The sequence below is a fragment of the Ailuropoda melanoleuca genome, chromosome 2, assembly GCF_002007445.2.
Source record: "Ailuropoda melanoleuca isolate Jingjing chromosome 2, ASM200744v2, whole genome shotgun sequence".
Lineage (NCBI taxonomy): Eukaryota > Metazoa > Chordata > Mammalia > Carnivora > Ursidae > Ailuropoda > Ailuropoda melanoleuca.
In genome coordinates this window covers 138,802,327-138,823,479 of record NC_048219.1, presented here as the reverse complement: position 1 = coordinate 138,823,479, position 21,153 = coordinate 138,802,327, and the positions used below count along the sequence as shown (strand labels likewise).

Below are 21,153 nucleotides of genomic sequence, written 5' to 3'. Positions count from 1 at the left end.
ATCCCCAAAATTGACATATCTATATTCAGAGCAAGAAGTGTAAAAAGTATTCTATCCATGAGATCCACTTTCTAATTTCAATGAAAAGGAATTCAAGTAGTTTCTACTTCATTGAGAGAGCAAGAATTTCACAAGTTACACAGCATAATTCAAAACTACAATACTCCATAAAATAATGTTTTTAGGGGTGCCTGGGTGGCTCAGTCATTAAGCGTCTGCCTTTGGCTCAGGGTGTGATCCCGGCGTTCTGGGATCGAGCCCCACATCAGGCTCCTCCGCTGGGAGCCTGCTTCTTCCTCTCCCATTCCCCCTGCTTGTGTTCCCTCTCTCGCTGGCTGTCTCTCGTTCCGTCAAATAAATAAATAAAATCTTTAAAAAATAAATAAAATAAAATAATGTTTTTAAACATATGCAACAGCCATAGATACATAGAACTGTGCACTATATGTATTCCAATGTCACAAGTAGATTGGTCCTACCTGAAAGAGGACAAAGTTCACAGCTGTGCCTGATTCCAAGTAAATGGAAGAACATTTTTTAAAAAGGCTGATTTATGATAAAATCATGCCCAAAACTGTCTAAAGCAGGAAAAAGATATGTCAGGGAATAAGTAGCAGTTAAAAATGTGAAGATCATCCTTTTTAATAAGAGAAATGCTAATTAAAATTAGACTATGATACAATGTCTTCTCCTCTACCACATTACCAAAAAAACAAAAGTTTGACAACTTATTCTAATGACAAGGATGTAAGGAAACTGGTACTATGACACATTGTTGATGGGAATGCAAATCAGTACAACTCCTATGAAAGTAATTTGACAATATCTAACAAAATTGCATATGTATTTACCCTTTAACCTAGCAATCCCACTTCTAAAAATCTATCTTATATATTATCAAAATATGAATAAATACATATGCAAGGATATTCACTGCAGTGCTATTCGTACTAGAAACAACCCAAATTCCAATAATAGAAGATCATTTGAATAAAATATGGGGGGAGGGAGAAATGTACAAAATGGAATACTGTATAGCTAGAAAAGGGAATGAAGAAGATCTTTACATACTGCATGGTGGGATCTCCAGGATAGAATGTTAAGTGAAAAAAACAAGGTAAAGAAAGCATACAACATATGTTATCATTTACCTAAGAAGAGGACACTAGGGATATAAATATTTTTATATCTCAATATAATATATAAAATACATTCATATACCCAGCCTCCCTTCTTATGTAAATGGTAACACTGAATTTTTAGCATACATGTTACAAAATAAAAGGATAAACCTCAAATTAAACTGTATTATTAAATAACAAAATAAACAGCTTCCTCTACAACCAACAACAAAAAAGTCAACCAAATCCTGATCTGTGCCAGCTGCTGCTTGGACAAACCCACATTCCAAATGAAATCTTAAAGGATGGGTACCGTGGACAGATGTTATTTCAACTTACATAGTATCTACTGCCCTTCTGCTAACAGCAAGCTTTAGTTTTTGTTTAGCAGAATCACCCCCTCACCACTTGCTTTCAATTCATGTTATTTGAGTGGGGCTGGCCCTACAACAGGCTAGACTAATAGAGGTACATCAAAGATTTTTGCTTCAGCTATTGGAAAAGCAGTATTTTTTTCATTCTGGTTTTTTAAAAAATACAAATTTCCAAACATGTTGCATATCCCTTCTATCGTGGGCCTTATGCTTGATTCAATCAATCATCAGGTCTGTTTAACTCTTACTTCACAACTATTCTCATGTCTGTCTCTTTCTTCTCCTGGCTACCAACCTGGGGGGAGGCGGAGCACTTAACTCTCAATTTGTTCCAAATATAAAGAAATAGTAAAGAGCAGACAAGCCTTGCTGATTGCCCAGGCACTACCATTTACTACAGTATAACCTCAGAGGAATTACTTACTCTAAGTCTAGGCATCTTTATCTGGAATAATACCACCTCTCTCATGCGGGTGGCAGAACAAATAAGTCAATATAGAGTATGTATTCAGCACAGTGGTGGGGACATAGTTAACATACAAAACAATGTATCACCATCATCCCCCAAAATTCATCTCTTAGACCCAAACTCAAAACACAGAAAAAGTTTTGTGTACGTAATGTTTATAATTAAAATTAGAAAAAAACTATAGGGGGCGCCTGGGTGGCTCAGTAGGTTAAGTGTCTGCCTTGGGCTCAGGTCATAATCTCAGGGTCTTGGAATAGAGAGCCCTGCATCAGGCTCCCTACTCAGCAGAGAGTCTGTTTCTCCCTCTCCCACTTCCCCTCCCCACTTCTGGTGCGCTCTCTCATATAAATAAATAAAATCTTTAAAGAAAAAACTATACTCCAACTATGAAGGGATAATTTAGTAAATTATATAATAAAAATAATAATAGTAATAGCCAATGCTTATACACACTTATTATGTGCCAAGTACTCCATTCTTAGTGTTTTAAATGTACTAATACATTCAATCCTCACAGCAATCCTATGAGGTAGGTAGTACAATAATACTTTTTTCCCTGTGTGAAAACTGATGCAGAGAGAGGTTAAGTGAAGTGCTCCAGGTAATGGTGGGGCTGATATAGGAACCTAGGCACCAGGCTCCAGAGTCCATGTCCTTAGCCACTACACCTTGCTACCTCTCCAATGAACTTTAAAAATTCACTCTCCAACTTTAAAAATTATAGGTACCAGGAGTTTTAATAACAATATAAGGATATTTGTATGCTAAAATGTTGTGTAAAAAGGCATGACACAAAATCATACTATATAGTATCATCAGTAATGTACACGTCTTTTGGATGGTGGGATTAGGGAAAAATATGTCCTTCCTTATGCTCTCCTATACTGTATAATTTATACAATTAAAATGTAGTATGTTTAAGATCAGAAAATAATTTGCAAAATAAATTCTTACTCTATGTTAAGCATCTGAGCTCTCACTTGGAATTCAATTCTGTTGCATTTCAGCCATACCTATATGATACACCTCAATGGATCAAGTTTATAATCTAACATCCTGACTCTCACACGTAGATGACTAGTAAAAATAAATAATGGGAATAATGACCAGGAGAGAAAGATGAAAGGATATGTAGAGGTAAATCTCTTCATATAAAAATGTGATAACTATAGAAAGGCATTAAAGAACAGATAAGTAAGAGTACTAATCAGAGCAGAAATCAGTTGCATTCAGAAAGAAAAGCTTTTGTCCCTAAATTTTTACCTACTAATGTGCTGTATTTGATTAGAGAATTTGTAAAGTACTGTGTGTTATGAATTTGAAATATTCTGTGTTATGTTACTAGAAATCTTCAGAAAACATCCTTCATAAACAAAGATAAAGGCAAAATAAGAAAGAAGCAACTACAAAATGCTTACATTTTTACAACACAAATGACAAAGCAAGAAGCCAAAAGGAATCTGACAAATGAAGCAAAGATTGGGCTAAGATTAAATTGTATCTAGGTAATGCCAGGTAGGGCCTCAGATGCAGGCCCTGCATCATGTGTTAATAACATTATAATATATTATGTCAAAAGCAAATGGTAATCAGAGGCAGAGAGACATGTGACTTTGGCTTCTATGAACTGCCTCTACTGATTAGCAATCATGTCTACCTGATCCCTCAATTGTTCATCCTGTGCCCTGGCTACTGCCAAAAAGGTCAAACCTTCCACAAGTAGTAATATTTAGGAGAGGAAGTCATTAACTTTGCAGACTAATGACATTCAAATTTATGACCCCAAATATAACTGGTCTCTAAACATCGCTTACAAATTTTTATAGTTTTATACTTAGCCTTCATGAGCAACATCTCCCACTCTTCTCAGCAACTATTTCAAATCTCAGGTGTTACTCTTTTCACTCAGTAAAGCTCACTTTTTACTTAACCCTGAAAACAGAAGCAACCGCGTGATTGCCCCAATTTCCCACTTGCCTTATCCCCAGTGGAACTCACCTCTATCTCTGTCTACTCTTCCTTCCTACAGTCTCCTCAGGGGATGAGGTGGCCATTCTCTTATTCAAGGCAACACTTCTAACCTCCTCTAGGTACTTGGCTTAATCAATTCCTCAGAAAACTGTTTGTTTTATCTCACTTGGGAAAGGGAGGCAACAGACCACATAAGAACAAGATACTGAAGAGAGGACATCTCTAAGTATGAAAAGTAAAAAGAACATATATAAAAGATAAAAAATATAAAAGCTTAGGGGCGCCTGGGTGGCACAGCGGTTAAGCGTCTGCCTTCGGCTCAGGGCGTGATCCCGGCGTTATGGGATCGAGCCCCACATCAGGCTCCTCTGCTATGAGCCTGCTTCTTCCTCTCCCACTCCCCCTGCTTGTGTTCCCTCTCTCGCTGGCTGTCTCTATCTCTGTCGGATAAATAAATAAAATCTTTAAAAATATATATATAAAAGATTAAAATATCAATCCAGGAGTTTCAACATCCAACCAGTAAGAGTCCCATAAAAAGAGAATAAAGAAAATATAAGGAGAAAAGTATTGTAATAGCTCTCTATTGCTACTTAACAAATTACCCCCAAAATTCAGTGGCTTAAACCAACATTTGTTATCTCACACAGTTATTGAGGGTCAGGAACCTAGAAGCAGCTTAGCTGAGTGGTTCTGGTTCTGGATCTCTTACGAGATTGCTATCAAGCTAACAACCCATCTGAGGGCTTAACTGGAGGTGGAAGTTTCACAACCAAGCTCACTAACATGACTGTTGGCGAGAGGCCTCAGTCTCTCTCCAGACAGGCCTCTCCATAGGGCTGGTCACAACATGGCAGCTGGCTTTCTTCCAGAATGACTAAGCCAAAAGAGAGAGAAAACAACAAAACAGAAGCCACAATGTCTTCCACAACCTAATCTCAGAAATGACACAGTACTACTTTTACCATATGCCAATGGTCATGCATACCAATTCCGGTGCAATGTGAAAGAAGACTACAGGACACAAATACCAGGAGGCATGGATCATTGAGGGTCATCTTGGAGGATGACTAGTTATCAAAAAAAATCATAGGGTATTTTTTTGCTGGAGCTTCAGAGACATGAATCTTCAGACTGAAAAGTCCCATTAAATATTAAGGAAAATGAAAAAAAGATCCACCTAGATACAAATCATAAAATTTTAGATCTCTTGGGGGACCTGGCTCACTCAGTTGATAGAGTTTGTGACTCTTGATCTCAGGGTTGTGAGTTCAAGCCACATATTGGGCGTGAAGCCTACATAAAATAAAAGTGTTGGGGCAGGGGGTTGGGGGGAGTTCACCTACAAAGGAAGAAGAATCAAACTACCACCAGACTTCTCATCAAATGAATAGTAAAAGACAAGGAGTATTTCTCTAACATTTGTGAGAAAGAACGTGTATCAACCTGGAATTATACACTCATCCAAATGAAAAATCAAGCATGAAAGCAAACTACAGTGCCATCCATAAGCATTACTAGGTACACGTTTGTGGCTGAATGCCAATAAAACAAGACCCAAAAAAGATGATATAAGATGCAGGAAACCCCAGATCAACTCTACAAGAGGAAAATCCAAAGGTAATAACTGTATAGCCTCCAGAGCAAATGGATGAGACTGGAACAGAATTACATGCAAAGGACAGTATGACTGAGTAGGCAGAATAACAGAGATATAATAAGGGCACATGAGTTAAGAAAAAGGGCACATGAGTTAAGAAAAAAATAACAGTTGAAAACTTCAAGAAAAACAAAGACAATATAACAAAGTAATGGCCCAAGTACAAATGTATAAAAGGTAGTATGGTGTTAGCAATTGAAAAACCATAAGAAATGGGGCTATATATGTTCTATATACAATCTCCTTAAAGTAGTCTAGGAGTCAGGCCACCGGACTCAAAGAAAAAAAAAATGTAAATGAATCCTAGCACACTACTTTTAGTTCTGTACTCAACAACATTGAAAAAGTCATATTATTTCTCGGGGCACCTGGGTGGCTCAGTCAGTTAAGCATCTGCGTTCGGCTCAGGTCATGATCCCAAGGTCCTGGGATCAAGCCCCGAGTCAGGCTCCCTGCTCAGTGGGGAGTCTGTTTCTCCCTCTCCCCCTGTCCCTCCTCCTGCTCGTGTTTACTCTCTCTCTCCTTCTCTCTTTCAAAAAATAAACACTTTTTAAAAAAATAAATTTATTTTAAATTTAAAAAAATCTTTTAAGTCATATTATTTCTCAACATTTAAAGTCAACCTTTGGATGGAACACTTGATTGTGACTGCAAAAGAAAATGTTAACAACCCTAACAATTTAAAAATAAATAACTGATAAAGCAAAAGGTAGAGATGAGGAAAAGAAAAATAAAAGGAAAAATAGGGCTGCTTATTAATTCACTTTATATGAAGGGGTATGAAGAAACTAGCTATAGGAGAACAATTAATATACATTATAATTATATCTGATATGTAAAAAACAAAAAATATTAATTATGAATTTCTGGAAAGGAAAAGAAGATATGAAAAAAGGAAAAGAAGTGTCAATGAACTAAATCTTCATCTTTCCTATGAGAAAGTCAACTGATACTAAATTATCTGATAAACAGTATTCTTTACAACAAAGTTATGTCCTGAACATAAACTCATCTGTCAATGGTTCAGAAGACATTATATCTGGACTAACCCCCTCCCCACACCTCTTCTGGATTTGATTATGTGTACCTGAGAATGTACTTTTGTACAGAAATACTATGTCATGTCTGAGACTACATTGTGAAAAGAATGCATGCATGTCTGAATGCATGTATGTGCATACACTTTAAATGTGCATGACTTTATTTCAGCGTTTCTGTCTAAAAGTTTAAAAAAAGAAAAAATCACTGGAATGCAAGTAGTCAGGAAAGGGAGTATCCTGGGTAACTGAAGACTGAGATTAACTGAAATTTAATCTATTCTTCCAAGGTTTGTAAAAAAAATTACTCATAGCTATCTACTATCATACAGGAAAATGGCATCCCCTCTCACTGTACAAATGCTAACGCTAATCCTAACAGAAGTGAGAAGTGCAAATAATTTTAAGAACTACTGAAGGGGTAACAGAAGGAGAAGGCACTAAAAGTATCTGAAAGCTATTTTAAAAATCTTAGGATAATTTCACAGGAAAAATCAGAATAAGTAAATACATGTTGGTGAACCTCACAAATCTAAAGGACAATCTAATAGAGGAAAATAGAGGCTATCGTATTGCTACCATCAGACAGAACTTTCTAAAAATTACAACTATGCAACAACAGAATAAACTGCCTATAACAGTCTGATTCTCCATCACTGTATTGTTTAAAGAAAGACTAGAATTCATCTGTCTGTAATATTGAAAACTGGTGAAAAACTGAAATAGATAATCCCTGAAGTACTACGTGTCATTATAAGAGTTCTAAACTAATAAATTTTAACTTACCAACATCCATTGCAGTTTCCATGAAGCTTTTCTGTCGTGAAGCAAACTCTGCAAGCAATTTCTGCTGCCTCTCTCTAGCCTTTTGTCGCCTGGATTAAACAGAAATAAACTGATAAGTATCAGACATGTTTAAGACTTACTATATTTCAGGAGTGTATACTGTACGAAAAGCCTCTGGCACACAGTTGAGGATAACCTGAGAGAATATTCAAGTAAACTCCCCGCTGAGCACGTAGCCAGATATGGGTCTCAATCCCATGACCCATGAGATCATGACCTGAGCCGAAACCAAGAGTCAGACACTTAACCAATTAAACCACCCAGGTGCCCCTCCACTGTTTTAAAATGGTTTGAAGATCACTGGCTTAAATAGGTAAAAATAAAAGCCAAGATTTACTCTAAATTGTGAAATAATTAAAGTAGAAAATTCGGATTTCCAACAACACAATTTCCTAAGTATATGTCAGTTGGTAGCAAGAGTAAGAAAAGTCTTTTTTAGCAAGGAACCCACAATTTACCCCAGGCACAAATAACAACAAACTCGTTGCCAGAAGAAGCCAGGATGTTTAGATATAAACAGTATCTAAAAGATAAGAATAGTTAGATTTACTGTTAAATTAAGAACAGGTCTTTCCTAAAAGAGAATGAGCAGAAGCCAGTGAATTTCCCTGTTTCTACTAAGAAATATTCCAAGTTTATTTTGTCTCAAGTAAAAAAAATATAAGAGTCTCAAATACGACATAAAGAATAAAACTATATTCCAAGCCTAAGCATAAATATTCCTTTGTATTAATTCATCAATTATGAATTATTTATTATTTATTCTTTATCTACTTCCAAAGAGTATTTTAACTTGAGGCTGGCTATAAAACAAAACAAAACACCAAACCACACACACAAAACACAATACAACAGGACTATAACATAACAATAAGAAAATAAAAGTAAACTAATAAAGAAAGAAGATAGGCTTCCCTAGATTTGGGGATGCTAACAATACTAGTGAGCATAAAAATTTTACCCCCAGCAAAGAAAGGTTAAAATAGTAATCTAAAACAAGAGGGGAGGAGGAAGAAGAAAAAGAAAAATGTTAAAATATAAGTTCTATATTAGCATCAAAAGAGACAAACTTTTTACTTAAAACTCAAAAAGGGATTTATCATAACCTATGATACAAAGGACATTAAAAACATGACAGATAACCTGAAACTAATATTATACTGGATGTTAACTGGAATTTAAATAAAAATTTTAAAAATTAAACAATAAAAAAAATCTAAAAAACCATAATAGAGCATATTAATATAATAGTCAAAGCATAGTATTAAACTGAGATTCTTATAAGTCATTTCTACAGGAAACCTAAAAGAATTCTTTCATTAATCTGAAATGATTCAAGGATATAGAATATAGGATTACAAGAATGCTAATAGTAATTTTTAGATTATTCACGTATCCGTTCCCATCCAATTAGCGGAGATAATCGTTACCAGGTATAAAGTCAAGTACTTTGGTCTGCCTTACCATGAGGAGTTACATATTTTTGCCAATAGTGTTCAAATGATTTTTAACATTGCTTTTCTAATATTTACTTTAAATATAATTTAGGATCTGCTGAAGAAAACTCACTTTATTCTTCTGTAACTACAACTCTTATTTTTGAGCTAAAGTATTTTTATCCAGGTTGATCACTTACCTTTTCCTGATAATAGCCATTTCAAAAAAATTAAATCTACTCCTGACCTCTCTTCCCTTGGGGAGGTGGGTAGAGACAATGGCTTAGCACCAGGTGCCATGATCCAACAGCCTAACACAAGAGGTCATTCTTGTGGGAAAGGTCACAAAAAATTGATTACATACAAGTGTGACGATTTAAAAAGTAATATCTTCTGACGATTATGGTTGCCAGGTTTCTCACTGTGGGAGCAGAGTTACAAGTATGGAAAGAGAGAAAACAAGAATGACTCTTCTGGTGTCGGATTGGAATTGGAATTGGAATTATCAGGGTGAACTCAAGAGTTTCTAATACCGCTCTCCCTGCTCCCTACAACTCCCCACCCCAACACACACACACACACACACACACACACCTCTTTTCCTAGTTCTGTCCATTATGAGTGACTGCAAATAGTTATATTCCTTAGAATAAGCACGTGGATTGTGGCTTCTAAATAAAAAATAACCAGAACTCCTTGGAGAAATGGCTAGTTCCAAATACAAGATGAACCTGGGCTGTCTTCGTGCCACGGAAAAAAAGAAAATACTCAAAGAATGATGGGGATACATCAAAAGAACATATAGAAACCAGCTGGGAGTCCCATATGTCAAATCTAGAACAATCTGAGTATCAAAATGAATAGCAGGGTATGAGACTGCAACCCATAAAACCAAATAGGAATCCATACGTCCAAGTTGACCGAAATATATGCATAAAATGAAAGTTGGGAGAAACAGCATATTGCAGCATCTCAAAGTATCTCTCCATAAATTACATATTAATTACAAAGGGGGAAAAAAAGGATACTTGACAGTGAAGAAGTCCGGCAGACAACCCCTTAATCAAGTGATCAAAATTAATCCCCAAATGAAACAAACTAAAATCATGTGACACCTGATGGGGATACAATCAGGAGAAAATTAACAACTCCTCCTTGATATTCCTGCCAATAATGCCTAACCTGAATCTAAACATAAGGAGACACAGATAAGCCCAAATTGAGGGACATTCTACAGTGTTACTGCTTTGTGTTCTTCAAAAGTGACAAGGTCAAGAAAATGAAAGAAAGACTGAAGAAACCAATTCCAATTGAAGGAAACCAAAGAGACACAACAACCAAGTGTAATGAGTGATTCTGTAATGGATTTTTTGGTTATAAGAAACACTATTGGGACAACTATCAAAACTTGGGATCTAAAGATTTTATCAGACTCAAACAAAATGTTAATTTCCTTATTTTAAAAGTTGTATTGTGATATATATATACATATACATATATATGTACATATAATCCTTAGTTCTAGGAAATACACACTAAAATATTCCAAGGTAAAGCAACTTATTCTGAAATGGTCTAAGAAGTTCTTTGTACTATCCTTGAAACATTTCAATAAGTTTGAGATTTCTTCAAAATAAAAAGGTTTTAAAAATTAAACCCATCCTTTATTTAAGATCTATAAAGAACTTATCAAACTCAACAACCAAAAAACAAATAATCCAGTCGAGAAATGGGCAGAGGATATGAACAGACACTTCTCCAAAGAAGACATACAAATGGCCAACAGACACATGAAAAAATGCTCCATATCACTTGGCATCAAGAAAACACAAATCAAAACCACAATGAAACACCACCTCACACCAGTCAGAATGGCTAAAATTAACAAGTCAAGAAACAACAAATGTTGGCAAGGATGTGGAGAAAGGGAAACACTTTTACACTGTTGATGGGAATGTAAGCTAGTGCAGCCACTCTGGAAAACAGTATGGAGGTTCCTCAAAAAGTTAAAAATAGAGCTACCCTATGACCCAGCAATGCACTACTGGGTATTTACCCCAAAGATACAAATGTAGTGAAAAGATTGGCCATATGCACCCCAATGTTCATAGCAGCATTGTCCACAATAGCCAAACAGTGGAAGGAGCCAAGATGCCCTTCCACAGACGAATAGATAAAGAAGATGTGGTCCATATATACAATGGAATATTACTCAGCCATCAGAAAGAATGATTACCCAACATTTGTATCAACATGGATGGGACTGGAGGAAATTAGGCTAAGTGAAATAAGTCAGGCAGAGAAAGACAATTATCATATGGTTTCACTCATGGAACATAAGGAATAGCAGGGAGATCGTTAGGAGAAGGTTAAAATCAAGCGGGGGTAAACAGAGGGGAAAATGAACCACGAGAGACTATGCACTCCAGGAAACAAACTGAGGGTTTTAGAAGGGAGTGGGGTGGGGGGATGGGCTAGCCTGGTGAAGGGTATTAAGGAGGGCACGTATTGCATGGAGCCCTGGGTGTTACACACAAACAATGAATCATGGAACGCTACATCAAAAACTAATGATGTACTGTATGGTCACTAACATATCATAAAAAAAAAAGATTTAGCTCATAAAATTTAAAAAAGGGGGGGGGTAAAAATAGAGCTACCCTACGACCCAGCACTTGCACTACTAGGGATTTACCCCAGAGATACAAATGTAGTGATCCGAAGAGGCACCTGCACCCCAATGTTTATAGCAGCAATGTCCACAATAGCCAAACCATGGAAAGAGCCCAGATGTCCATCGACAGATGAATGGACAAAGAAGATGTGGTATATTATATACAATGAAATATTACTCAGCCATCAAAAAAATGAAATCTTGCCATTTGCAACAACATGGATGGAACTAGAGTGTATTATGCTAAGTGAAATAAGTCAATCAGAGAAAGACAATTATCATATGGTTTCACTCATCTGTGGAATATAAGAAACAGTGCAGAGGATCACAGGGGAAGGGAGGGAAAACACTGTATGGGATGAAATCAGAAAGGGAGACAAACCATGAAAGACTCTTAACTACAGGAAACGAACTTGCTGGAGGGGAGGTGGGTGGAGGGATGGGGTAACTGAGTGATGGGCATTAAAGTGGGCACATGATGTGATGAGCACTGGGTGTTATATACAACTAATGAATTACCGAACCCTACATCTGAAACTAATGATGTACTTACTATATGTTGGCTAAGTGTATTTAAATTTAAAAAAAATTAAATACATCCTCAAAGGACAAAAATTTGCCACCGTAGAAGAAATGGAAACAAAGATGTTCTAGAGATGCTCAAAAACAACAGAACTGACAGAAAACATGTTTGGTCTCCTAATCACTACTCTAAATTGTAAGTTTCTTATGCTTCTTTAACTAAAACAATCAGTTATGCCACTCTATAAACCACCTTTACATGGACATTTAGAGTATATCCATAAAAGAATATTTCAAACAATTCCATATATTAAACATAAGGAAACCTCAAATGTAACTGCTTGGCACTAGTATAAAAATGCATGTCTACTCTCCCACAACCACATGAGCATGGAAGATTGTAAGCTCCAGATAATCATGGCTGTCACCGTGATGTTAGTCTTGTGAGACCAGAGAACCAGTCATACCACACCTACACTTCGACATACAGAAACAGTGAGTAAATAAATGAATGCTGTTTTAAGCTGTTTAAAGAAAAAAATTCTATACTAGCTTTCTATGATTTGCAGGAAAAAAGTGTCAATTATTCTTCCCTTGTGAATTTTTTATTAATTTAGGTAATTCTTTTCTAAAATTGGGCATAAATGTGAATAAAAATGAAAAGACAAATAAGTTCTGGCAGATTCAGTACAACTTAGGAATTTTTCATTATTATCCCAGAGGTGGAGACACTGAGATTGCACATTGTTATAACCATCTAAAGGATTCCTTTCTATTTGTATCTTGTTTTCTATGGAGTTACTGTTATGAAAGCGAGGCCAAGTTTGTCCATAGGTGAAGTAGTTGGGAATGGATCACCATTAAGTGTTTATAAACTGTTTGGCCTTTATTATGAAATTTAATCCCAAATCCAAAATAAATTGAGAGAAGATAATGTGAGAAGCATAGTGAGATTCAAACAAATTCATCTTAGCCCTTAGCTGTCTGCTATAGAATTAGCTTCAAGGCCTTGTCAATATCATCATCACCACCACTCAAAGGAAACAAAGCCCAAAAGAGGAAAAAACAAAAAACAAGAAAACAACTTTTTTCAGAGTATTATTTATTACAACAGCATTAGAGCCTTTGTAAAAATAGCATCTGAACTACTCCAGTATCACATCTATTATGAGTAATAATTATAAAATAAGCCAAAATAATAAAATAAATTTTGATTTACTAAAAGTTTATCTTCTTTAAAAGAAGACATTATTCTATAACTAAGAAAATATCACCAATTTACGAGGTTAACAAAAATTAAAATTTTACCTCACGTTTCAACCTTCTAATTTTATCAGTAGATCCATTAACTCTTAGACAGTCACTGATTCAAAATTAATGAATTGTCATATAAATTATGTTATTTATAACAACTCCTATTTATGAAGTACTATGAGAAATAAAACTCTCCTACATTCTTTTTTTTCCCTCAAGATTTATTTATTTGTTTATTTATTTATTTGAGAGACAGAGAGAGAGAGCAGGAGTACAAAGAAGGGGCAGAAGGAGAGGGAGAAGCAGACTCCTCAAGGAGCAGGGAGCCCAAAGTGGGATCAGGGACCCTGGGATCATGACCTGAGCCAAAGGCAGATGCTTAACCAACTGAGCCACCTAGGTACCGCTCTCCTATGTTCTTAATATACTGAAGGCTTTCGAATATACTTTTAATATAAATTATCTGTAACAAATGATTTACATCAGAAATGAAGTACAACTATACATGTGATTTAAATTGCTCCTGATATAGTTACCAAAGGATGACCTCCTAACTACTGAATCTAAGGGAACTGCCAATCTTATCTGAATTTTTGTAGCATAATATCACTAAGTTTCTTCCTTTTTCAACCCCCTTGAACACCACTCTCTACAGTGTTCCTCCTCTTCTACTCTAGCCATCCCTTTTCAGTCACCTTTATGGGTACTCCTTCCTCAGTCATTCCCTTTAATGTTTCCTCCTTATTCTATAAAAGTTCTATAGTAAGTGTTCTCATTTCTTACTATACAAACTCTTCCATATATAAGCCTTTAACTACAACCTATATGCTCACATCTAAAGCGCTAACTCAGAATTCTCCCCTAAGTCTCAAACCCTTTACCTGCCTGGACATCTCCACCTGGATGTCCTCTTTAAACTCAGTAATGTACAAAACTGAGCATATCAGCTTTACTGCTAAGCCTAAGCCACTCTTATCTTGGTCCTTCTCTATCCTCCCCTATCTTGGTAAACAAGAACATTACCCAAGAAAGATTTTTATTTTTAATTAACAAATATTACAATTTAACAGGGGCGTCTGGCTGGCTAGGTCAGTAGAGCATGCAACTTTTGATCTCAGGGTCAAGAGTTTGAGCCCCACATTAGGGGTAGAGTTCACTTAAAAACATTTTTTTTTAATCTAAAAATGTTTTTAAATACATTATGATTTAACAACAAATTAAAAGCAACCTAAAGTTCCCAAAGCTAGAGCCATAAGTATGTTTTAAAACATTACTTGCTTAGGGGCGCCTGGGTGGCACAGCTGTTAAGCGTCTGCCTTCGGCCCGGGGCGTGATCCCGGGGTCCTGGGATCAAGTCCCACATCAGGCTCCTCCGCTATAAGCCTGCTTCTTCCTCTCCCACTCCCCCTGCTTGTGTTCCCTCTCTCACTGGCTGTCTCTATCTCTGTCGAATAAATAAATAAAATCTTTAAAAAAAAAAAAAATATTACTTGCTTAATAACTAATAATCATTTGTGAGAAAGATTGGAAAAGACCAAAAAACTAAAACAATCAAATGTTTATTCTGAGAAATATTTAAAATATATATTTTTAAATCTTCTATTCACATTTAAAGTGCAATTGATAAGTTTTTTAAAATAGCAGCAGAATTATTAGATAACCTACTAGCAGCAAATTTTTCTAAAAGGGCCTGCCTACAAGTTTAGGGTAGTAATTTAATGTTGGAGTCATAAACTCTTGTCTTTTCACCCCCAACTAACTCAAGGATAATACATGCCCAAGCACTATGTTAGGTTGCTTTTATCTTATAAACAAATCAGCTATGATTATAGCTGTTGAACATCCAGGTGACTAGCTTCAGATGGCAAAAAAAAAAAGGGATATATCAAAATCTTCAACTGTACCATACATGATTAAAACACTGAAAATAAAAATTACCTTTCTTCTTTGTCCAATGTTTTCTTCTCTGCTGCAGTGATTTTTTTGGGTGGTACAGGAGGGGTCACTTTTCTACATATCTCTTCAATGATGCGTTTGTTCATTCTGCTTTGCAATGCAGCTTTTAGTAAAATTCTTTCTACTGCAGTTATACCATCTCCATGATTATATTTAGGAATTTCTGGTTGGATTAAAATTTCTATGTCATCAAGCCAAGGAGGATAGTAGGAGTTTTGTTTTCCTGAGAGTTTGTGATGAAGTTTAATTAGCAAAGACAATATGCTTTCTTTAATTTCCAAAATGGCTGTAGTTAACTGTGGAGCCGAACCAGGAGCAGACCATTTACTTGAAGTTTTGGGACGAACCACCTGATTTGCTTCACTGCTACTGCGATTGATGATCTCTTGAAACTTCTTTCTACGTTCTGCTACTAAGCTGAAAACTTGAGCTGTACCAGAATTCTACCATTAAAAAAGAGAAAGAAAAATCAAGAGAAGTTATTCAATGTTAAGTGTGAAAACATATTAGCACTACAATATTCAAAGTTTCATCTGAGGATTTATTCAATAGATTTGCCCTTTGAGTAAGTCTGTCCCTTCACCTCTCTTAAATATATTTAGCCTCACTCAATCTGGAAACAATTCTGAGGAGAAAGGTGGTTATCCACAATAACACCTTTCTCAGCCTCCTAGGCCTACCTACCAGGAAAAATAGACAAAGCCTGAGTAGTAGCTATAGCCATATTAAAAAGGAATCATACACTGAGTTCCTCACCAGTTTATAGGAATAAAAGATGTTCCACCCCACTGTTCATCAAGAATACTATACTCATCTAATATAACATTGTGTGTCAACTATACTTCTATTTAAAAAAAAAAAAAGAATACTACACTCTTTACTAACTTCTACAAGACTGCTACATTTTCTAGTTAATTATAAATTTTTTCCAAAATTAATGAATCTGAACTGCTAATTAATTTCATTTTTAAAGGACTTCAAAGTCTGAAAATTACTTCTAACAAACAGTTACTAAAAGGAAGTATAAAGATGAAAAATCAAACGGATCTGTGTCATATTTGAATATCACTATAATTTCTCAATGGAACAGATTTTTTAAATATTTCTCACAGTAATTTCTCGTCTAAATAGTCTTTTTGTTAAAGCAGTCAAACTGCATCAGAGCTCTTAGAAATCATCTTTTAATTAAGATAAGAGTCAGTTTAATGGATTTAATTTTTTTAAGCAAGCATTGAAAGGATGCTCCAATATCAGTTGAGCTTTTATGAACTAAATTATAGTATATGCTATTTTTTAACAACCAAACTGTTTTTCAAAGTACTCTGTACCAACATTAGAGGCAAAAGCTCCTCTTATTAAGATTCCAAATTAATCAAAATTCTTTATGGTGCTTACAGCAAAAACATGTTGTCAAAGGCAAAGAAAGCTCCTATAAATGGACTCTACTAAGAGAAACGTCTGATTCAGTGCTCTCTACCCACAAAGATAGATTGTAGGGATTAGAGGTGTTTAAGTTTAGTTACTTGGCATCATGTCATTTCAAGATTTTTCATTTCTGCCTTTTAAAAATTAGTTAATTAAGCTACATGCAATGAAAAAGCTGATTTTCAAACTAAATCCAAATACACAATAGAGTAAGATTTGTGTGGGCTTATTTTATCAAAGTTAATTAATTGCCAAAGAAGCAAAAAAAAAAGAAATCTGTAAACAGGCATGCTGCCAGAAATTAAATATTAAATTTATTCTGATTTAGGAAACATTCATTTTTAAGATGTTAGTAACAATGTTAAATGCAAACAGACCCAAATGTGCTGCTTATAATTTGTCCAAAATCCTAAGGAAAACCCACTATTAAATACTAAGTATTATTTTTTTAACTTCAATAATATGAATTTTCTTTAAAATTAAGCCTAAATCACTATATAAAAACACACACACAGTAAACTTTTTTTAATTTAACCATATTAAGCACACACATATACACACAAATACTTCAAAGTGTTTGTCCGATTTCCAGTTAAAGCCATATTGCTAGTTAATGCAAATATCATATACATCTACCTCTCTTTGAAGAACTTTTGGCCTTCGTGAACTCTGGCAGATTAAAGGAAAAAGATGGGTGAGGCAGAAGTTGCTTAGATGTATCAGAGGAAACAAAAGACAATTTAAAGTTATTACCTACGACATATTTTCTTTTGAGTATCATACGATAATCTAAACACTATACCCCAACATAACACAGAGTCTTTCCTTTTCATCTTTCTCTCTTTTACACTTACTTGTAAGGAACTCAAGCTGTCAGAGCTGGTACTTGCAAGTGAGTCTCTCTTCACTTCTGGAGCAGTCTCTGGAACTCTCACCCGAACATAGTTTATAAAGTGTCGCATGTTTGACACTAAGTTACTGCCAGGAAACCAACTGTCATGACAACGTTCTGGTCCACACACTGATGCCTAAAACATGAACATAATGAATAAGAAACCTTGCCAAGTCAGGTCTAATGTACATGGTAGATGTGACCAGCCCAAATAAGTGTCCACTGTCTGTCTGTCTTCTGAACCCTTTACAGTCTGATCTTCAAATTACAAAGTGCTAATAAACCCAAATCCAAACATAAAATATAAGAATAAATTTATCAATACTAACATGGGTAAGTCCAATGGAAGTCAGCTAAATTTCTCCTGAAAAAAATACATTTTTCAATATGGAAATATGTGACAGTACAAATTATTTTTCAGCATCTACTAGTAAGGACTCACAGTCAAGTAATGCTAATTTGGACTAATTGTAGAAGAAAGTCTGAGAAATCAGTCAAAAGTCTGACCTAGTCTTGGGGAAATATTAATGATCTTTTAATATCTATGAAAGAATATACGTTATTCAACTTAGACAACAACATACTGCCTAGTCTTTTTACTTGTTTGTTTTTTGCTGTTATTATGCTGTGCTGTATTTTGTCTTTTCAGAGAGAGGGGATGAGGGAATCTTACACTTGTAAAATTAGTTTGTAGTAACAACTGCTTTTATGGAAATGATACTTCTAAAGTCATATATATTAGGGATTAACATATAACATATTATATAACATAACATATAACATATATATTAACATATATATTAGGGATTAACAACTTATATTCTTGAGTACTTTAAAAATTCTCCCATATTACAATATTTACTTCGTTAACTTAAAACCTTTCCAAAAAGAATTTGGTACTCAAAAATAATCCCTAATCAAATTATTAGGATTTCTAGACAGAGGTCCTAACATAACAATTATTTATCACTAGTCAATGTTATTAGCATAACACCAAAACTGCACTAACCACTTTTCTTAGATCTATATATTATGAATTACAAATTTCAAATTCAATAATATCATAAGTAGAGTGAAACCTCTAAAAGAACACAGTATTTGAAGATCAAAAAGGGCCTTTTCCGGTAGTTTGGAATATTTTATGTGTATGATGAATCCATAAATACATTTCCAAATGACATATTACCTTTGTTAAGGCATTTTATAACTTTAATATTTAAAAACATAAGAAACTTACTTACCTCTTCATCTGATTCCTCTTCAGCTGAATTTTCAAGTCCTAATTCAATCAGATACAAAACCATGCAGAGTACGTGTTCTGACAGATTTTGATGATCCATCAAAATCTTTAAAGAGGGAAAAAAAGCCTCATAATTACTTTTTCCACACAATATTTTTAAGCATCCAAAAACATGTTGTTATAAATGAAAATAACATAATCATATATATATATTATATATATACACATTTATATATATATATAATATATATATATAATATATATGTAAATATACAGCAAGATCAGAAACTAAGTAAAGCTATATCTTGGTGAAAAGACAAACTAAAATCAAAAGAACAGGTTCCTTCTCAAGATCACACAGTATTTTAAGCAATATCTAGAAATACTGGCTCATGGATTCCTAAAGGTAACACATTAAATACTGCACTAAATCCATTACTATATACTAGTGTCTAAAAAAATAATTTAACAAGAATGTTTCACATCCTCATTTGCTGATACTCTTTCTCCTGATGACAAAAATACCCAATAAATAAGTGTACTAAATAGGGTAATTCATACAAATGTGTTTAGCATAGTACCCGGCATATAACCAGAGGCACAATAAATATCCATAGAATATTATAATGTTCTTAAGATGTCTCTAAAATTAAAGTTCTCAGCCTGAGTATTTTGTGTAGTTGAGTACATGTATGTGTTAGTATGTGGTTTATATGGGTGAGAAAGGAAAAAGGGATGTAACTAGTTAAAAGAGAGGCTTCTTTGAGCAAACATCAATAAATCTGACCTTATGTGGATTACACATTGCAAGCTTTACACATCTTACACACGAATTCAGGGCTAACCTACAACAATCATTCATTCAATATGATGCAACAAACTACTAAGTGGAAGATACCTAAAATACATAAGAAAAAAATGGCCTGGCAGCCATCATGTTGTCCTCATTGTAAGAAAGGCCTCTGGCCAAATGATGGAAGAGGTCAAAAGAGGAGGTTCTGTGGGCATACCTTGCCAGCTGCAGGCAAGACTGTAGAGAGTACAAGAGGACATTCTAGGATGGGCCTCATAGAAAATGCTCAAATGGCTGGGCAGGCTTAAAAAAGGACCTAGTCATCTAAGAGCTAATTTATCCTGACTAAAGAATAAAGACTTTCAGTTAGCTGCCTTTCTAATGTTTGCTTTTCTGTTCACCTTTTGCGTGGCAGAGTGGTGAAGACAGTAAACTTTCATAACCTTTTAAAAACCTGTGTTATATAAATTCTGCATCTACCTAGATATTTGACCTTGAGCAACTGATTCTGGCCTTCGTTTTCTCATCTTTAAAACTGGAACAACAGTCCAGAATTATTGCGAGGATTACACAAGTTAACATCTGTAACTTGTATAGTACGGCATCTATCAACCGGTGTTCAACAAACAGTAGGCAGGTAGTGCAGATGGCAGGAGGAACAGCAGCAGGAGGAGGTGACTGAAGGCTGGGAGGCCACAGAAATCATCCTTTCTAATCCACTACTTACAGAGAGGAAACCAAGGCTCAGCCACACAACCATCTAGTATGAGCAACACGAGAACAGATTTCAGACTCCTAACTACTACTTATCATTACTACACTGCCTCCTCTTGATAAATAAAACATTACTAACTAAATTCAAATAAATTTTGACTTGATCTCCTCTGATAGTACATCCTACAGTTTCAAACGAGTAACTTAAAAGCTAAGCAAAAATGACTAAGAATGATTTTCTGAGTTTTATTAACATGTTTTATATTAATGTTTTTTAACACTGAACATGGCAGGAGATGACATGGTATACTGACATTGATGTTTAGAAAGTTCACTTGCCAATGCAATGTCAATTAGAGAAGTTTTTTCTATTATTATTAAAGTCAGAAAAACTATTTTAAGTTGAGATTTTTTTAATTATTCATAATAATCTTATAACAACTAAAACACAGCCTTTCTATTTTTGATAAAGCACTATTTTTACACTAAGCAAATGAAAAGATTGAAAAATATAACTTGGAAGAATACAATTATTTGCAGTAAGTTTTCTTTAATTTTTAAATCATGAATTATTGACCTATTACTTATTAACTGTTATCATACTACTCAGCTTCACCATCTGAACTAGTAATTTAACTTCTAAAACTCAATAATAATGCCTGAAAAATAAGAATAATAACAAAACTTTCACTCAAAGATTTTTGCTAGAATTAAACAAAGTAAGTACTTATAAGTACCATTTGAAACAAAATCTGGTATATGTAAACAT

General features: G+C 34.8%; 1 protein-coding gene across 6 annotated transcripts in view; it reads right to left on the bottom strand.

The window, feature by feature from the left end:
* The window catches only part of UBR3 (ubiquitin protein ligase E3 component n-recognin 3), a 238,463-nt gene that overhangs the window by 115,990 nt on the left and 101,320 nt on the right, over positions 1-21,153 (bottom strand). For 3 of the 6 annotated variants that reach the window (XM_034654712.1, XM_034654714.1, XM_034654713.1), the window contains exons 21-25: positions 18,879-18,983; positions 17,600-17,773; positions 17,382-17,414; positions 15,303-15,763; positions 7,419-7,507 (exon numbers count right to left, since the gene is read on the bottom strand). In XM_034654712.1, the coding sequence (XP_034510603.1) occupies positions 7,419-7,507; positions 15,303-15,763; positions 17,382-17,414; positions 17,600-17,773; positions 18,879-18,983 (862 nt within the window). The remainder of the gene's footprint in view (positions 1-7,418; positions 7,508-15,302; positions 15,764-17,381; positions 17,415-17,599; positions 17,774-18,878; positions 18,984-21,153) is intronic. The other 3 variants (XM_034654715.1, XM_034654717.1, XM_034654718.1) reach the window with 1 other exon arrangement.